This window comes from Gordionus sp. m RMFG-2023, chromosome 3 (assembly GCF_954871325.1).
Source record: "Gordionus sp. m RMFG-2023 chromosome 3, tfGorSpeb1-WG-v2, whole genome shotgun sequence".
Classification (NCBI taxonomy): Eukaryota; Metazoa; Nematomorpha; class Gordioida; order Chordodea; family Parachordodidae; genus Gordionus; species Gordionus sp. m RMFG-2023.
Window position 1 is genome coordinate 51,501,273 of NC_088777.1, and position 20,823 is coordinate 51,522,095.

The following is a 20,823-nucleotide window of genomic DNA, read 5'->3' on the forward strand; positions in this document are numbered from 1 at the left end:
TCGCTTTTATATAATATTTAACATTTAGCAAGCAATATATTTAAAATGTCGGCCATCTTTCACATTTAGGAATGTTTCTTTTAAACGGTTTCAACAAATAAATTAAGATTATTAAGCCTATTTTAATAATTACACCATAATTACAAATAATTTTTTAACATTATATTCATAAATTGCCAATACATTTGAAAATACTACGATACGAAAATAATATCTAATACGAAATATTCTATTTACATCATATAAAATAAATTAGACAATTTATTTGATCAAGCATAATAAAGTAGAAGTGATTATTATAAAACGCTAATTTTTCATCTAATATTAATTACATAAATAAAAATTCAATTTGCCTATTCAAGATTTATAATGACTTTTCCTATAGACTTCTTATGCTTGAGATATTCGATTGCGTCATTTATCTAGAATAAATAAATTAACCAAATTTGGCAATAAAAATAATTAATATATTAATAAAATACTTCAAATTATATTTCCGATATAACTATTTTCAATGAAATACATGGTAAAATCTCCAATAGCAACAGTTAATGGTAGTATTTTTTAAAATAAATGATAAGTTGAAGGACCATGATAAAAAGATCACTATAACGACATGGTCATAATATAGATTTATGCAAGGGCCAATCCCAAATTTAATTTTCGAACCCAGACTAAGTCACATTTACTCGCACTAAAAAAAGTTAAATTTTTTGGGCAAATTAAATCTTATTAACAAGTCGAGATTTATTTTGGGTAAAATTATGGATTTTAATTATCCATGTGGATATTGACACAATTCATTTTAAACTACTCTCAAAGATTTTGCGTAAGACTTTTCATTCCAGTTTAAAAATTAGTTATTTAAAAATTTCCGATTTTCTTCATGTAGTAAAGATTATTGACATTAATATTTTTAAACTGTTCCAAAAGGTTTTGCAATACTAAACTACTACCCAAAACCTATAACTTGACCCAAAAAACAAGTTTTTAAAATTTAAACTTTTCACCCTTGTGTGGTAAAGAGGATTGGCACGATCGATTTTTAAACTATTTCTAAAAGATTTGTAAGTGTTTTACAGCGAAAATTTATATCCGGTCAAACCAGATCTTTTAAAAAGGCTTTTCATTTTAAATGCGCTTTAGCGCCAACTTGCGTTAAATATTATATTGCAAGATAAAATACAAAAATTATTTTTTACATATTTCATTTTGGTTATAAACTTAATGATGTTAATCTAATTTATAAAATTAATTTTTAGATAAAGACGATATAAATTTCTATTATATATTATTAAATTTAATACATTTTTTAAAATTATAATTTAAGTTTAATAAAAATTAATGTGAATATTAAAATAATATATAAAAGTTTTTACATGTTATCTTATAAAAGTCGAAAGGCTGCATGATACGAATAATTGCTAATCAAACTTAGATGTATTTATTTACGTTTTCGGTTCAAAAAATAATTTTTTTTTATCCTAAATAAGACATCATCAACTTTACATATTCATATATTACATAATATAGTATTTATACAACTATTTATCCATCATGACAATTATCAACTATTCATATTATGTAATAAAAAATTAGTTCTGGATCATTCTTTACCGATATATGTAAAATGTTCTTGTTAACTCTAAATAAATTTATTCAACAATATATTCCTACATAATATCCTTAATCAGGAATGTGTGGGATCATTCTTATATCTATATAAGAAATCAAATCAATCATATCAACAATCATTTATTTATTATTATAATCTACATTCAAAGTTGAAAATGCTAACATTTTTTTCAAATTTATTATTCAGAGTTGAGAATCTAAATATATTCTTTATAAAAAAATATGCATATTAGATAGAGAAGACTAATAACTTATTCAGAAATATCAGAAAGATACTTTAAATCTTTTAGAAAGATACTTTGAATCTTTTACTAATAAGAGTATCTTAAATTCGAGATACTTTTTATAAATTGGGCGCAACCTGTGTCTCTTTCTTTTCTTCCTCAATCAATTCTATAACCCTCTAACTGGGAAAAATAAAAATTTTTTTTAATAAATATTCAAAAACACAATATTTTTATATTTCAGCCAATAGTCATTTACAATTAACGGCAATTTTTCCCAGTCAACATACCTTTTTTTAAATAAAACTTTGTAAAATATTTAAAATAACAAACGAATACCGCGAAATCTATATTTCATTTCTCAAACAAAAACTTTAGCTTGAAAACTTTTAAACATAATTATACTTTTTTTTTAGGAACACACTCAAACGCGTACGCAGCGGTGGAGGAGGGGCAAAAAATGCAGATGCCGGATAATATTCGAAAATATTATTGTTAATATTAATTTATATTTATTCCTATCTCATATTAAATATATAATTACATTTATTCATCACATTCATCTACTAAGTTATTTTTATCAAATAATATCGGTAGATATTACTTCCACAAAAGCCTTTCCAACCTTTTTCAGATGGTGATAGAAAAAAAAAATATTTGATAGATTTATATCATGAAGATGTTAAAATATCTTATGATGCCTTATTAGCTGAATAACTATGATTAAAAGATTAACTATGGTTGATACAGTCCCAAAAAATGCTATGGATGCTAAGCATTATTTCAAACACATTTTAGATTATATTCCCAATGTATTAAAATGGTTATATATATATATTAGCAACTCTTCCCATTAGTAAACTAATGATAAAACATTCTCTTTTTTAAGAAGAATAACAGAGCCCCGCAGAGGTACTATTCGCAGGGCACGGCCCAGATTAGAAAATTTTTTTTTCGGCTCGGCTTTTTTGATAATAAAATTTTTAAAAAAATAAATTATATTTATTTTTGATTTTTATAGCTAATAATGGCGATTTCAAATATTTGGTTTTAAAATACAGCTAGACCCGGATATTTTTTTAAAAAAGATTTTCAGGCCTAGCCTGAGTCTTTTTTAAAAATATTTCGGGCCCGGCCCGGGTATGTTTAAAAAAAATTAAAATACGGTCCAGCTCGGGGGCTGGGCCTGCAAGTCTCTGAAAAGCATACCTATGAAATACAACTTCTGAAAGTAGATTGAATTATTTGGATCTTTTGAATATTCACAGGCGTTTAACGTCAAGCAAGGATAGATAATTGAAAAATTACAAAACATACAAAATACAATTATTCCTAAGAAACTTTTTGTGTATTAATTTATATTTCCAACATTTAAATTTTTTATACTTTATATATTTTAAAGGCTCAAAAAATTCAAATTTCAATTTTGGGTCATATCGTGGTTATATTCACTTTATATTTTATATTTTCTCATTTATTTTATAGTTTTTCAATGCCGGTTTATACATATAATTTTTTTGTAATTCAGATTAATTTAAAATTGTGTATTATATTCGTCCTAATAAATTTATGCTTTCCTTAATATTAACAATAATATTTCTTAAAAAAATTTATTATCCCCCCCAGACCAAATTCCTGCGTACGCGCATGGACACTCTCATTACTAAATTAAGCTGTTTTTTTAGAGCCTTCGATATTTATACTTATATATATATTTTATTTTTTTATTTAGTAATTTTTATAAATAGTTAGTTTATTATAATATTTTTTTTAAAATTAAAATATAATTATAAATAAAAAAAAAATTTAAATTAAAAATTGTCAAGTATAATAAAATACATTTTTTTTAATTATTATATATTGGTTGAAGAACATGACATACGCATATAACAAGAATGAATATTTATAATAATCAAGCATTTTCAAATTAGTTTTTAGCCTATTCATAGAATATGACAGGCAAATGAGACAGAGTAATTTTTAATGGGAGTTGAAATATTAATTTGCAAAAGAGTATTTTATATAGATTAAATCAAATCAATTTTTTTTTAAAGATATTCAATTTTTCAAATAAATATTCGTTAAGTCCTTGTTTATTAGGCGTATTTAACATTCCGCCAAGGTATTGCAGTAATTATATTTTTTAAAAAATTCCCTCAACAAAAGGATAATATTTAAGCATTTCTAATGTATTTCGGCCTCAACCTCCAGTTCAATGTTATTTATATTGTAGAACTTCGCAACATTTGTACCAAATGAAAAATAATCATTTTCTTTATTAAATATTAAATCTATTGGTGTTATAGTTTGAGCTTGATTATATACTGGTGGTATATCATTTAGAACTTCTTTAATAATATATTTTGAAAGTATTTTTCTTTATCAACCGACTCGATCCATAAGTTCTTAATATATAGAAGTGACAAAAATGATGTCAAAAGAACCTCATTATATTCATCATCATAGAAGAAAATAAATTCCCAAATCTTTTGCCCCATACCATCTTGCACAGCTTTTAATAAAGGTGGACAATATTGCGAACTTGAAATAATGTCATCCAGATTCGCTAATACAGATAAAACACCCTCTCCCGTAACTCGTTCTTACAATAAGCCCGGATATCATCCTTAATTCAATAAGGTGATCAGCTTGGATCCCTCCCATTTTGTTTCGGAATAAGCCAACCATTAATTCAGCAACCAAATTACCCCTAAAAAAATGTTCACCAATTTATATCGATGAATCAAAACCTAAAATAAATTAAATCATTTCTAAAACTATCGCGCGCGCCATATAGATAGAGCAGATATACAACAGAATTAACCATGGCCCTTTAAGTGACCCCTGAAAAAAGCCAGAATCCATAAGCCATCTATTGTTGCTCTAAAGACCTAATCTTAGTCAAGTCTTTGACATAATAATACAATGCTAAAATGACCCTTGTTGGATATTTAATTTTGTTAATAAAAAAACAATTTATGGCAGCAACCACAATTATAAACCACTTTAAACCTCAAATCACAACTGCTTAGAGCCCCTAAACAAGGAATTACAATCATCTATGATATCCAATGCAATCGAATGACGTTTTAACTAGATCCTTTTAACGCATGAATAAATGTTTAACGTTAAAATAGTGGGGATTTTTTTAAAAAAACTTATTTTATGATCACTCTATGATGGAAATTTTTTTTCTCTTGGCATTGTTAAGCATCCTTGGGTATAATAATAAATCCTATGAGAATAACCTGACCTTTTTTTAAATTTCCTTTAGCGCTTTTCCCGCTTTTACCCGGAATTCACAGCTGGCGCGAATTCGCGCTCTCTATGAATTTAGGGTTAGTTCAAATATCGCGCGTTTTAATCTTTAAATAAAATAAAAAATTAGGATCAGGTTCAGATCTTCGAAGAAGAAAAAAATACGCTTGAATTTTTTTAAAATAATTAAAATAAAACTTTAGACAAATCGAAGCTCTGAGGATCTATGGTTGGATGGATGTAGCTTTTCTCCCAGTAGGATGAGATGGCCTGGAAGCTTTCCTGAAAAATGGTGTTAGGCTCTTGATTGTAATAATTTGTCATAGTAAACCCTATAAGTGTGTGGTTTTTGAGCAAAAGACGATTGGTTTGGATTGAAGGAATCGTTCCGGAAGAGAAACCGATTATCAATAATCGGCCATCGAATGACAAACTTGATTAAAGTTGATATTTATTTTTATTTTTTCGTTCAAAAGTTCAAAAGCGTTATTAAAATTTAAATCGTTCTTTAGATTATATTAACGTAGTAGTCATAGGAGACTTTAAGTAATTCAGAGCATCGACTCGATCAACAAATAACTCAATGCATTGTAATCGCAAGAAATAAAGAAAAAAAAGAGAAGAGAAGGAAATAGTAATTATTTTTCCTAAATAACAATTATCAATTACTATAATAGCCATCATAAAATATATTTTTTTAAAAATAACCATTTGACACAATCCTCGAATATGCTTCCTCCCAATGTCTCGTAGATTAAATCGACACCTTTCCCGTCTGTCAAAGCTAGAACTTTCTGTTTAATAGGTGATTCTATGATCTTTCCATTTACCTTCTATTTTTATATTTTTTTTAATAATAGATTAAAATTTTTTAAAAAAAGTATTAACCTTGCCATTTTATTTAGCGAAATTTTTTAAAGAGAAATTATCAAGAATAATAAATGGCGGCTTAAAAAAAAGAAGTAGTTGGGTAAGTCATTCCTATTTATATTTGGCCATTTTAGACGAATATTAGCGGCAATATCTATTTTTTTTTGCAGAAAACTATTACGCCATTTTATTTTCGGTCTTTTTTTTCTTGAAAATACAGTTTTAACTTTGAAGAAAACATAAATAAATTAAATGGCATCAGATGAACCCCGGTCCTCGGCTGAAAGTAAAAATCATTTTTTTTTTTTAAAAAAAAATATAAGAAAGAAAATATAATTTAAAATCATTAATTATACCTTCTTCTCTGATTCGGCATTGACTGACGTTTTGTACAAATTCGATAATTCGATGGTCGCAAAGGCTCCCTTTTGTCGTATAGCCTCACTTTTCTCCGGGCTCGACGTTACTCCTATAACCTAAACATGTACGCAGGGGGGTTAAAGTTCAAACAACAAGTTTAAATAACTTTCGACTAAGTGAAGAGGTCTCCTGAAAATTAAATCAAAATGCCTATTATTAATAAGCGTCAGCATCAATTGTTCAATGGGGGAAGGGTAGGGGAAGTGACACTGTGGTGTTGTTATCCTTCGAGATGATTAGAAACTTATATTCTGAAAAACAAATTGCTTTTTCTAGAAGAAAAATTTTATAAAACTATGAGCAAATTTGAGGTAAATTTTTTGAAAGAGCTACCAAGATATATATAAAAATGGGCGGGGGGGGGGGTGAGGGGGGTGAAGTAACAATTCTTTCATCTCCCCTAACGACACCTCTGGCATAATATCATCCAAGGACATCCCCAAATTTAGTCGAACAAAAAGAAAACGATGTTTAAGCTACATTAGGTGATCTCAAATAAGTCTCAAAAGCTACGTAACAAAAATTCGCAGAGACTTATTGAGTCCATTCATAGATAAATCTGGACTAAAAATGCTAATGAGTTTTTTTTTATTTTAATGAGCGATGAATTACGAAAACATATGATTTCTATTCGATCGGACCCTTGGAAAAAAAAAACTTTTTCAAAGCCTATAAACTAAAATCGCCTTACCTTGAATTCATAGCGGCGCGATTGCGATCGCGATTCATCAGCTGTTTATGAGATCAATATTTTTTATTTATTAATATTAATTTTTATCTTTAATTCAATTCATAATAATAATAATCTAAATAAATAATGATTTTAATAAATTAAAATCTCATAAACAGATTTAAAAAAAAAAAAAATGTCAGCTGTTAAATCGCTGATCGCAATCGCGCCGCTATATTTTTTTAGGTTAAAAATAAAATGCGTTTTAAACTTTCGTTTTATAGGCATTCGCGCAAATATCGACAGCCGCCATGCCCACGGCTCCACCGGCTCCAGTGACCAAAACCTTATCGCTATATATATTAAAAATATTTTTTTTTAGTTTGTAGTAAGCTTAAAATATACCCGCTAATCGGAAGCGATAAGTATATACGCTAAACGATAGGCGTAGCCATATATATTTTAACTCATGATAATGTTTAGAGAAGTGGGGAATTTTCAATAACTTGCAAATTTTTAAGGAGGGAAAACGTCCACATATCACCCCCCCCCCGCCGGTCCTTATAGGTTGTCGCTCGAGCGAACATCGCGATTAACTATAAACTAGGGCCTTAGTTATTGATAGAATGCGATTGAAATTAAAAAAAATAATAATGAGGCTTAGAGTTTTTTTTTAAAAAAAAAATACTATACAATAAACTCCCATGTCTAATGCTAATATTTATTTTATTTTTTTTTAAACTCATTTTCATTGGTCAATTTTTGATTCAACTGTCTATCAAGAGAGCAGGATATGTTGAATCAAAAAATAGATTAAACTTAACGCAAAAGAAAACTTGTAACAAAAAAAAATAGTTTAGGAAGTCAAGGTTATAAATGTATAAAATCGTCTAGAAAGAAAGAAAGAAAGAAAGAAAGAAAAGAAAAGAAAGAAAGAAAAGAAAGAAAGAAAGAAAGAAAGAAACAACTCCAATAAACTTTTATGCCAAACTTTATTTTATCTCTTAAAAAAAAATTGACATATTACCTTTAAGTCGAGTCGATTGACTTAAAGATTGATAGAATTTTAATGAGATAAACTGGGACCAATACAATGACATATAATAATACCTAGACTGACAATGCATTCATGATAAAGCATCTGAAAGCGTCGTTGAATGCAAATCAGCTGGAACCGCCATTTTTTCTCATGTTAAATCTACTATTAAATTGATAACTTGCTTCTTTATTATCTCCACGATCAGGCAATTCCTTTAATTCTTTAACAATGTTTGCGTCAGACATAAGAATAAATTTGACCTCTGGTTTAAAATGTTTAATAATGATTATGGGTAACCAAAATGGCGTCCCCAGCTGTTTTTCAATTGATGTACCACATTTAAATGAATATATCGTCAGTCTAGGTATTATTATTATTATATGTCAATAGTCCAATGCCTTTATTGGATGGGGGGTGGATAGATGATTTTAATAACACGACATGGTTTCATCGTTCAAATTAATGATAAATACTGTGAAGTTAGGTTTCCTTTGTAAACCAAGCCGAGGTACGCGGTGATATATGAGGTGTACAACGAACTCGCTACTTTATAATCCATATTTTGCGGTAGGGCAAAACAATTCTATAGAGAATAATAAATATATTTTAAAAAATTAATCCTCGATAAACATATATTTCACTAGTTCCAGTAATATATATCAAATATTTATTTACTTAATTTTTTTAAAAACGGCTACTCAATATTTTAGCCAGAAAAATATTGCTTAAGCCTCAAGATTATGTTTGTAGAAGGAACAAAGGTTTGGACATCTATTAGCGAAATTTCGAGGCTTGGGAAATATTTCTCCGGCTAAGAGTTAGCCGTTTTAAAAAATGGGCTCAAAACGAGTCGTTTAACATCACTACAATGCACCAAATGAATGTAAATAAAATGGAAAATAACGTTAATTTTTAATAAGTAGAAAACTTTTTGCGGTAAAATCATGGTATTCGCGAAGCCACCACCATTGGGCAAGAAGGCGAAAATTTTGTCTCCCTTCTTAAAGTCCTTAACGTCGCCTCCCGTTTCAAGTATTTTGCCACTAACTTCCCGGCCTATCAATTTTTGGTGGATAATAAATATATTACTATTATCGAACCAAATATAAAAAATTCTTTTTTTTTGAATGTCTAATCTATTCTACAGTTACAATTAACGTTATAAAATACATATAAACCAAAAAAAAAAACAATTAGTATCTTATATTCCATACCTGGCGTCCCTTTTAACCTGGGCTGTGATAAAAAATTGTTTGGTTGGGGCATTTTGAAACCACAGAACAAACAGTGAACGATTTAAGGACAACTAATGAAGACCGAAAGTAAAATGGACCTGGGGCGGGTTAGGACCCCTCTTAAGAAATCGGTTTCGATTACGTTCCCGTTAGCAAAATTTCTATCAAATGAAATTTAAATATCTTAAACCCGGGTTTGGGGTTCACATCCCTGCCTTTAACCATACCCTTAGGTATTTTATTTCGTCCAATAATTAATTTTATAAAAAGTAATAATTTCTTAAATCTTCACAAGAAGCATGTTCCAAAAAGAAGGTAAAATTTATAACTTTTTAAGTAATTCCTTTTTTTTATTCGTAATTACGCCAGGAATAAAAAAAATTTTTTAAAAAATTTGGCCAATCAATAATTTTTAAAGAAAGAAAGAAAGATTTACAAATTAAATTACAATTATTTATACCAATTAATCAGTTAGAAAATTTATATAAAGGATTGTTAAACATTATTAACCGCTCATAATTTTTTTTTTTTAATATACAGGGAAAAAAATGATTCAAAATATAATGATTTATTTCTTTCTTTCTTTCTTTCTTTTCTCTTCTCTTCTAGTTTGGTTAATTGAATGCACTGCTAAATAGAATGAGATAACCTGCTACGAATGGAACGTCGGGCTTTATTTGATATTTTCCTTGAATCATCAATAGATCGGCGAAGGTTAAGGAACTGGTCTTCGGCTGAATCACCACCTGGTGAATAATTATAAAAGAGACTATAAATTTTTTTAAAAGTATTTTTACTGCCTTACTAACATGTTGTGAGCTCGGTGATTTTGGCAACTGAAAACGAAGAAAATATTGGAATTGTTGTCAACCTTAGCCTAAAACCTCTATACCAATGGCTGATAAATCAAATCCAATAGTAATGGTATATTAGTAAATGTCTTAATTTTTTTTTAAAAATTTATTTACTGAATTTTTGTCGTGGATATAAACGCTAAAAAAAAAATTTTTTTTTACATATGTCTAATTTACCAAAAAGTGATATATATTGTTTTTGTTTTTAATTTACCCGGAAAATTATTTTTGGTATACAATCATTGGTGATGGAATAATTATCAATTTAGAAAGATTAAATTTCGTTTATTATAGGATATCGTAATAGAAGTCAAAGATATTAGAAATTCAAAACTTAAATAATGCAGATTCTGAGAACTTTTTCCTAATCAATAAGCAAAATCATTCAGCTAACACCCCTTTTTGGAAAGCGAGGATTTTTTTATTCAATTAAACCCAATCAAGAGTTATATAATAGTAACTACCAATTAGTATTGTAATGTAATGGTATTGTAAGCCAATCCGATGTAGAGCTCAAACAAGCCCCAACCAAATTACCCCTTCATTCTTGCGTTTCAATCTTCCCCAGAAAAAAAAATTCCATTTAAAAAAAAAGATATCAAAATATAAATATAATCGTATTAAATAAGAAAAATAATAATTACTAATATATTTATAGAATGTCAGCTGTTTTAATTTTTTTTTTAACAAATCTAGTTTTGCCGGATGGATTCCATTATGTGTAGTGTCGGACAATTGTGCCATTAAAATTTAAATCCTTTCTTTAATTTATACAATAAGTGTCACAGAAAAATTATCAGAAACTAAGTTGTCCAAGTTCAACTTGGACAGGTTAATGGCAAAACTGTCTGAAATTACGTAGACATTACGTAAATTATATAAATTGACAAGAGGGTCGCTTACGTCATCTTTTCCTAATTTGTGAGTGGCAGGATCAGGATGTTTGATCTCCTCGATCACGAGCTTTTCGCCATAAGCTTTTACGATGGCCGCCGATTTTTTGTTAGCACCCTCGTTCGGTTCCGTAACGGGCTTCGGTGATTGGGCTAAATTTCGACTGCAATATTTGGAGAGATTTGGGAAAATATTTCGATCTTTAGGTGCAAATTTAGCGACGTGAAGTATGAAGTGTGTTCTTATATGCAATAAAAAATATTATATTATGATTTATAACCGCCAATAAAATAAGGGCAGGGCCTCTAAAAATCTAGAATTTTTAAGCGAAATTTTTAATAGGCCAAAACCCGGGCATATAAAACATTGATATATTTTTTATTAAAAATTTTGGGCTAATATTTTGTCGATTCTTTGTTATTTTGAGAGATTTCTAAAACTAAATTAAAATACTTTTTGAATTTATAAATTAAATATATATATTGTAAATTTACAAAATAATTATACAAGTTATTTTATAAACATAAGAATTAATTAAAAATGCAAAAAATTAGGATTTTAAAATCCACAATCATAATCATAGAAATTAAATACAACATGGAATGTTAAAAGAAGGATCTTTGCCCTTTTTGCAGAAGATTATACTGTTCTAAGCAAGGCTATAAATTTACCCCCATCTGATATTCTTAATTTGATTGTATTCCTACCAACATACCTTAACCTTAACTTTTCCTATCAAAGCGTCGTCCTACATATTATTTATTATATTTTATAATCCATTGTCAACATCAACATAATAAATTAAACCAAACCATGGTTATCCTTATCTTTCGATATTAAAATCAAATAATATGGCATCCATTATGCAAAAATAATGCAGTATTAATTTAAAATTGAAATGACTATTAAAAGGCTGTGCCCTTGTAGCCTTAAATTTTACTGTAATTAATAAAGATAATAAATTTAGTCTGCGTGGACCAACTTTGTCTAGATGTCCTGGATCCAGATAACTAGTTTCTGTACTAGCTCCCACTTTACACTTACCCAATAATGATGAATTGCGAAATAAAAATCCTCTGATGATAGTATTAGCATTCAATATGATCCTGCGATACCTTATAATTCAAAATTAAGGATCCAGATCATTTATGGGCTGACACATTCTTGGCCAAAAGCTTTCCATTAACATAAAAATCCTTTTTGGTAAACTAATAAAATCAAACATACCGGATTGTAATAATTTATTATTATAGGAAAGGTTATTCCATTTTACCCTTCACATCTGTGGAAAAATTGGATATAGATATCAAAAATTGGATGTCCAGAAAATTTGTACAAAAAAAAACTTGGAGAAATTATGGTAAAACCTGATTGTGGGCCAGATAGGGTTATGTAAAATTAGGAAGTAGTCTGGGCAAATTTTTTTAAACATTATAGCCAGTTGGGTTGGCAAATTTTTTAAAAACTATAATGAGTTAGTTTTGGTAAAAAAAATATGGGCCCTGGCCAGACTGGACAACTTGTTTTAAAAATTCTTAATGGACCAAAGTGAGCCTGCCTTGCTAACCTTATTGATAAATTGTGTGGCTCATTGGGACTGGGTGGGTTTGGCTCATTTCTGGCTTCAACCCTGAATTTATGACTAACTTGACTCGGCTAAATAATTTAACAATATGTGAAAATAACAAGATACAAGTTATAAGCATAATTAAATGTTCATTTATATTTTGAACTATATTATTATTAAAAGCATGATACTATATTTTGTAATTATAGGAATATGATGATTAAATATGAAATTATTCACAGGTTGGTTATATAATATAATGTATCAAAAGGAAAATATAGTTAAATTTAGTAGAGTGCTCATAATTAGGAACATTTTTTTGTGATATTTATAGGTCTTTGCAGCTGATTTTTTTAGTCTAAATGTCCTTCCTGTTGTTTTGTACAAAACAAAAGCGGTTAGGAGTGGTTATTATATTCTTTGATAGGTTGTCATTCATACCTCATTTCAGCATTTATAGATGTCTCTATCTAGCATGTTGAAAAGTGGTACAAAATAGATTCATCCTTTTCAAATGGTAAAAAAAAATGTAAAACCGATGATGAGATCAAAATTTTTTTAAGATGCATTTGGGTAGAAACTTTCAACGAAATTGCTTCTTGAAAACTTAAATAATAAAAAAAGTTGACCATTAAATTTTATTTGTTTGTAAGCATATTTTTATTATATAGAAAATAACAATAAAATTAAAAATACTTATAAATATTTTGACAAATAATATAATTATAATCATAAATTGGTCAAATGAGCTTTGAAAAAAGAATTGAAGCTGTACAAAACTTTTAAATGGAACAATTTCTTAAGTATAAAAAAGTTAAAAAGGTTTTAAAATAATTCATTAAGTAAGATATGAATTTTATAATTTTCACTTTCTTATATTCATATAAACCTTAAAAATCCTGCCTGCCTATAAAAAAAAATATTGCGTATTTTTATTACATATATACAAAATCAATCAGTATAGGAATCTCATTGCAAGAATAATGTAAACATATAATTACCTTGTTACTAAGCACTATTCAAATATTTTACATTCATTTTTAAAAAAAATAAATATGCTAAGAATAAAACGCAATATTTTGTTTAAAAAAAATATTTAAAAAAAAGTACCCCTGGCGGGACTCGAACCCGCAATCCCCGGTTTAGGAGACCGATGCCTTATCCATTAGGCCACAGGGGCAATTTAAATTGACATGTGTGATTTTTCATTATATACTGTAACATTATAAATATATCTTTATTTTAAATATAAATAATCTAATAAAAAATGAAATGTATAAATAATCTAGATAGAATTTTTTTAAATATGTTTGATTTTAAAATACTAAAATATATTTAAATCCATTTAATGTAATAATAATCATTATTATCGCAAATTTGTAATACATAAACATACCTGTACATCATTAATAAACGGAATAGGCCTTGCTAATAAGCGAAGAAATTAAATATTTGAAAAAAGGAGAGTGCAATACTATCACTTAGCCTAACAGATTTTGATTAGCGACAGCAATCAAATATGGCAATAACATAATTAATTTAATTTTAATGAAATTATCAATTAAAAAATATTATGACAACTAAAATTCAGTTTAAAAGAAATAAATTAATAATAAATATAATAGTTTTGTGATTTTATGATTAATTATCATTCTGATTTATACAATATAAATATCGAAACAATAAAATATTTAAAATTATCCAAATAATTTTTGGACAAGAATATAAATATATTATTAGCCAAATAATCTATCTTATTTTATTGGAACTTTATTTCAATTATACTTTTTTTTCTTTCACGAATTAATTATTCATAATATGTAATAAATAATATTTGTTGCTCGCAATCTTTATATTTCTTATCAATGATATACAAAAATGTACATATAAAATCAAGTTGATTATGAATATATTTTACAGAAATATAGCGGATAAAGAATAAATAAAATGACTAATAAAAAACTATAGATGATAAAATCAGCCTTGCCTAAGTTTCTAGGGTCTAACGACAGATGTTATTTAACTCTGTATTTGTTTGTTTTATTAATTTAGCCAACTAAATAAGTATTTAATTTTGTCTTGTTATGTCTATGCAAGTAATTTTAAATACAGTTTCTTACCATTTGAAATAGGACTAAGGGCTCGAAAGTACTTAGAATGTTGGCCTTTCTCATGGTCTTGAGTATTATTGTGATAACTTGTTGTCATTGAAGAATTAAAATGTTTTTATGAATCTGAGTTTATTTTTGGATTAGAATAATTTATTTTTTAGAAAACCCATCATCCAGCTTACATATGACAATGTATTCACTGGATGCAACCCCTCAGAAATCTATACCTACCTCCATAAGCTGCACTTAGGACGCAAGCGCGAGCCCCTGAAAAATTTGAATAGCCCCCTAAAGGAAAAAATTGTTTTTGATAGTTCTCTGAACGATATTTTTTTAGAATTCTATTATGTATTATATATAGATTTGATACTATTTTTAAAAAATTAATAAGACTATATTTTTATTAAATTATAATATAAATTATATTTTCATATTGTTAACAATTGCAATTAAATTCTGTGTTAGAAATGAAGTATCAATATCACTCATTTTATTAGTATTATAAAATTATAATTTAATTATAAAATTATTATCGATATTAATTGGATAATAAATGGATAATAAATATAGCATATAATATGACAAATAAAAATATTTGAAAATAATTCATTTTTAAATTCAATTTACTAAACCTCTTCCTAGGAAGATTTCTAAGATATGCGAAACTCGTCTGTTAAATCTCTAAGTTTATTCAAATATTTTATATTTATTAGATAATGAAGAAAGAAAAGATATTGAATTTGAGATGAATGCCTTAAATAAAAAAAAATATTTAAAATAAAGTTTTAATTTCAAACATCCTTAGAAAGAAATTAAAAAGCAAAAATGTTAAGAGAGATAAAATGGGTAATAAGATATTTTTTGTAAAACAATAAATGTGAGGATCAATCTGAAGATATTTCTGATGATATCAAATTTTCTAATATAATTAAAGATAAAAATGAATATAGGCATGGAATTTGATGAGGATGCTATGGCAAGCCTAAATGTTGGTAGCAAAAATCTATATAAGGGTGGTTTGGATATAGAATAAAAAAATTTTTTTTTTATAACTTTATAATTTTCCCTACTGGCAAATATTTTATAATCGAAATTACTAATATTAATGCTCTTTGATATTATAAATTATAATATATTCTATAATCGCAAATAATTAGTAATTTAATAAATAGATAAATATTTTGTATTAAAAAATATTATCTTTTAGCTTACCAAATGTCTTATATTGTTTTACTTATTATCTATATGCTAATGTTAGTATGTATGCATAATATATGATAAAATATGAAATTACGAATACTAGTTCGGAGTATGCAAATATTTAAAAATAAAATATGATAAAAGGAAACTAGACCGAAACCTGAAAAAAGCGGTCCAGAGGCCGAAAGGTATGGGAGGTTTAGACCCCATAAATATTTTTAATTATGCTCCATGGAATTGTAATGGCTAGTAATGTCCCTGCCTACCCCCCCCCCCCCCTCCAAAAAAACTCCACAACTTTTTTATTATAATAGTATTCCCTTTTAACTTTACATGAGCAGATGGGGTAGGAACAGTTTACAACCAAATTTTTTTTAAGAGAGGTAGGGGGTCGAATTTAAGTGTGATAGACTAGGATATATTGCTGTAAAAATTAATACTTTTATTATAGATCTATTATAATACAAACGATAACGCTAAACATCAACCAAATCTATATATTTCACAACAATCACAGACATTATTTTCCTAATAAAACTATTTATGGACCACATTTAATAGGGTAAAAAATTCTATCACTAAACTCATATTCGTATCGAACAATATATTATAAAATGCTAATTTTATAATTAGGAGGTTTTTACTTGCATTCATCTAATAAAAAATAACTTATATTCCCTTTTGATAGTTAGAATTATAACAATAATCATTGAAGTTCCTTTTTAAGTTATGGAGGGAGTGCAATTATTATTATGAAGGTTTAATTAATAATGTGAAAATGGGCAAATATTTTTAGGGGGAATATATAGGTTTTTGAGGGAAGTTTGCATCCAGTGATTTTTTTTCTGTCAGGTAGACTTGGTTCTCTTTTATAAATTTTAAAGAGAATATCTTAAATTATTAACCCCCCCTACTAACAACTATAAAAATATTGTGAATGTAAATGTGTTATTTTTCAACATGAATTTAATTAAAACTTCCTTAGTTACAATAAATTCATTAATATAGTATATTGTTTGGCATAAATATGAGTTTGCTTATAGGATGTCCAACCCTTTTTTAATTAAAAAAGATAATAAAAATTATTCAGAAATAGTTCTATTTGGAAAAAAATGTCTTTGAATGTGTACCACATATAGATTTGGTTGATGTTCAGCAATATCGTTGTATTATAATCGGTCTATAATAAAAATATTTATACTTGCAGCAATATATTTTGCCCTATTTCATCTAAAGTTTTGATAGATGATATCCCCCATTAAATTTATTCTACCCCTAATCTACCAACTTTAAATCCCACCCCAAACTCCCCTCAAAAATTTTTGGATGCAAACTGTTCTTACCAATCCCGCTCATGTAGACCCTGACCCTTGGTCTTAATTGGTTAAATTTGGTATAAGGAGAGGGTGGGTGTAAAAATAAAAATAAAAATTTAGTAGAGGTATTAAATAAGAGTTTAAAATATCTTTTGATTGTAATGATAATTATCACTTTACGCGGACGGAACTACTTTTTGGTGGGTCAGGAATATTTTAATCAACACAAAAAAATTTAATGTAGTTATCGAATAAAAAATTATTTTTGAATCAAATAATAATATTTACATTTGGTCTTAATGAATTGGACATGAATGCGAAGGGGGGGGGGTAAAATGTGATTAAATTCATTGTAATTATAATTTATTCTATGTAGGCAGGTCAAGGTCTTAAGGGGTCGGGAATATTTAGACAACACAGAATATTAATATGGGTATCAAATTAAAGTTTATTTAAATATTTTTTGATTTAAAGTATTCATTCTTGATCTTAATAGAATGAATTTTTACACCGAGAGAATTAGGGGGGGGGGGGGGGGTTAGAAAAAATCAAAACGTGATATGAGTATTAAATAAAAGGTAATTAAATTGTCTCGATTGTAATGATAATAATCACCCTAAATATGTGGGTCATTTCTATCATGTCAAAATATTATTGGTATTAAATTAACAAATTAAAATATTTTGGCACCAATAAATAGTAATCATTAAACCATTGAAAATGGTCTGGGGTGGGGGGGGGGTTTATGAATATCAAATAAAGGTTATTAAGAGTCTAATAAATGAAAAAGATAATAATAACTGTTATCAATGCTTCAATATGTTTATATAAAATTTTTCGACACTATAATATGCACACAACGAGGGTTGGGCATTTAAAAATGTAAATTACCGTTATCCAAAGATGAAATATAACCTATAAGTTGCCACTTTTAATTAAAATTTACAAATAGAGGAATTATGGAACATGATAAATTGGAGATATCGGTATAAACTTAAAAAGAATTGTTCCCTAAAATATATTTAAGTTTATCTACGCTAAAGTTTAAAGTTAATGCCATATTTATTAGCCTTTAATTATATATAAATCTTTTAATGCATTTATTTAAATTTTATTTTGTGAATCTATTTTTCCAATATTCTTGCTTCTATATCTATATAAAAAGTCTTATTCTCGGGTATGTAAAAATTTTAGATTTTATATATGGAATTTTTTATTTATGAATGTGCAATGAATGTGATTTTAAATGTATAATATTTATAACGAAAATGTAATAACTGTATTATTTCATTCCTTAGGATGTAAAATGGCATGTCACCAATTGATTTGTATTGATGACGCTTCAAATTTAATGAATAGAATCTCAGTCTAGATAATTATATGCGGTTTATGCATATTTTAAGTCTATGATTTTGCTCCAGCAGTTTTTTTTGATATTCCTTTTAGATTGATAATATTTTCAAAATAAAATCTGAAGTAGCGATAAAAGCTCTCAAGCTGAAGTATAGTTAAACCCTTTTTTTTAGCAGCAAGCTTAAAATCAATTAAAACAGTAGAAGATACTATAAAGTTTAAGAAGTTTGAAAACCAATGTAGAAGATATTTAGGATAGAAGATATTATAAGAACTGTGGCAAGTACTAAGAAAAACTTGGAAAGATGTAATATTTTAAAATATTGATTAGGAATCTAAAATGAAAAAGAAATTATAAAAATATGTAACTACCCCTTTTAATAATCTTTACTTTCATACAATTAATAAAAGTAAACAACTTGTAAAGTAAAAGGTATAAACAAAATAATAGTTAAAAATATAAAAACTTAAAAAGTAATTAAAAAAACGGTATAATAAATTATCTTCCCAAAAAAATAAAACCAACCCCCCCCCCCCCCCCATTATAACTTCCGGAAAAAAGTGGAGAATTACAAACATCAGAATATCAAATCATAAAAAATATTTAATCTCCATGAAAATGAAGATTATTAAAAAGGGTAATCACTGATTTTTTAGAAATTTCTTTTCATTTTAGATTTCTAATCAATATTTTATAAAAGTCAAATTCGATTTTGAAAATATTTTGTAGAAATTTAGCGGATATAGGAGTACACATTTCCTTGGCAATTTACATGATCTAGCAAATCTGTTGGGTGGAGACTAAAGTAAATTTTTGTTTTTTAGTTAATAAAGGGGGAGGGGGGAAGGTTATTAGAACACCTTGAAGAAGGAACCCGCAGAGGTCAGAATAGGTCCCCCGCATGGACTCAATAGAAAATCGCTTCTTTTTTTCTTTCTTTCTTTCTTTCTTTTTTTCTTTCTTTCTTTCTTTCTTTCTTTCTTTCTTTCTTTCTTTCTTTCTTTCTTTCTTTCTTTCTTTCTTTCTTTCTTTCTTTCTTTCTTTCTTTCTTTCTTTCTTTCTTTCTTTCTTTCTTTCTTTCTTTCTTTCTTTCTTTCTTTCTTTCTTTCTTTCTTTCTTTCTTTCTTTCTTTCTTTCATACGTTTCAAGTTATTTAATACGATCGATTATTTATAAAGTATACGAGTTTAAAATAAATCGCTAATTTTATTTTCAGGTGGTTATTTTATTAACGATAAATTTTTTAATAATTTTTTTTTGCAAAGTTAATTATATGAAGATTAAAAAAGATTTTACAAAACTAACATTTATTTTTAAAATTATATTTATATATATTTTAAAGTTAATTTTTTTTTTTTTAAAAAAAATAAAATAAAATTATTTATAATTATGGTGGAAATTAGAAAATCTAAAAATAATTTCGCAAAACGGTAATAATAAAAATAAATTTCTATTATAGAATTAATAAGATTAAACTTCAATTGGGTTTAGGATTAAATATTTCCTCGAGTCGATAATTTTATCCGGTCAAGATCGATAATAAAAACCGAACCCAAATCGATACTAACGGCTACCGCCATGGTTCAGTTTAAACCGTCGTTCAACCCGAGAAAACTCGACTGGTAACCTTATAGTGTATTTATAAAATGTATATAAATATACACATTAGGCCGATTACCCTTTAATTATATAGGATGAAAATAACCTTTTTTTATATATCTTATTTTAATTTCACCCCAAAAAAAAATATAAAATAGGAAATTTTTAGGAAATTTGAAGATTATCTTTACAAATAATTTTTCTTTAAAAAATAAAAATTAATTAAAATTAAATTTTTTAAAAAAATGTTGAAAGATCTAATAATCTTAGCCTTTTTCTCGGCTTTCTTCCAAGGGTCAGGTAACTTACATGCAATTTATAAAAATTTTACTCATTTTTCAATTGATTGGGTATCTAAGAAACTTAAACATTACTGATTAATTATGGTATTTCCCTGCTCACTCTCTCCCGCCTTAGTATCTCCTCCTATATAAAAAAAATATATATATGTTACATTTTCGGATTTTTGGAATCATTTTTAAATGCATTGATCTATTCAAAGTTGTGATATTTAGTGTCCTTAACCCCGAAAAAGGAATATGGTAAAAAATATATCCTTGGATTGCCTTGAATAATA

At 27.1% G+C, this 20,823-nt stretch overlaps 1 protein-coding gene and 1 non-coding gene across 2 annotated transcripts; both read right to left on the reverse strand.

Moving 5' to 3' along the window:
* Positions 1 to 286: 286 nt before the first annotated feature.
* On the reverse strand, positions 287 to 14,195 carry LOC135927165 (quinone oxidoreductase-like protein 2 homolog). Its single transcript, XM_065463116.1, has 10 exons — positions 14,063 to 14,195; positions 11,109 to 11,340; positions 10,001 to 10,097; positions 9,045 to 9,172; positions 8,590 to 8,699; positions 7,349 to 7,430; positions 6,344 to 6,463; positions 5,826 to 5,950; positions 5,316 to 5,550; positions 287 to 422 (listed from the first exon to the last, which is right to left on the reverse strand). The coding sequence occupies exons 1-10, from the start codon at positions 14,071 to 14,073 to the stop codon at positions 354 to 356; spliced, it is 1,209 nt and encodes a 402-aa protein (XP_065319188.1). The 5' UTR covers positions 14,074 to 14,195; the 3' UTR covers positions 287 to 353.
* On the reverse strand, positions 13,774 to 13,846 carry Trnar-ccu (transfer RNA arginine (anticodon CCU)). Its single transcript has one exon. It is a non-coding gene; the product is annotated as a tRNA-Arg (tRNA).
* Positions 14,196 to 20,823: the final 6,628 nt, after the last annotated feature.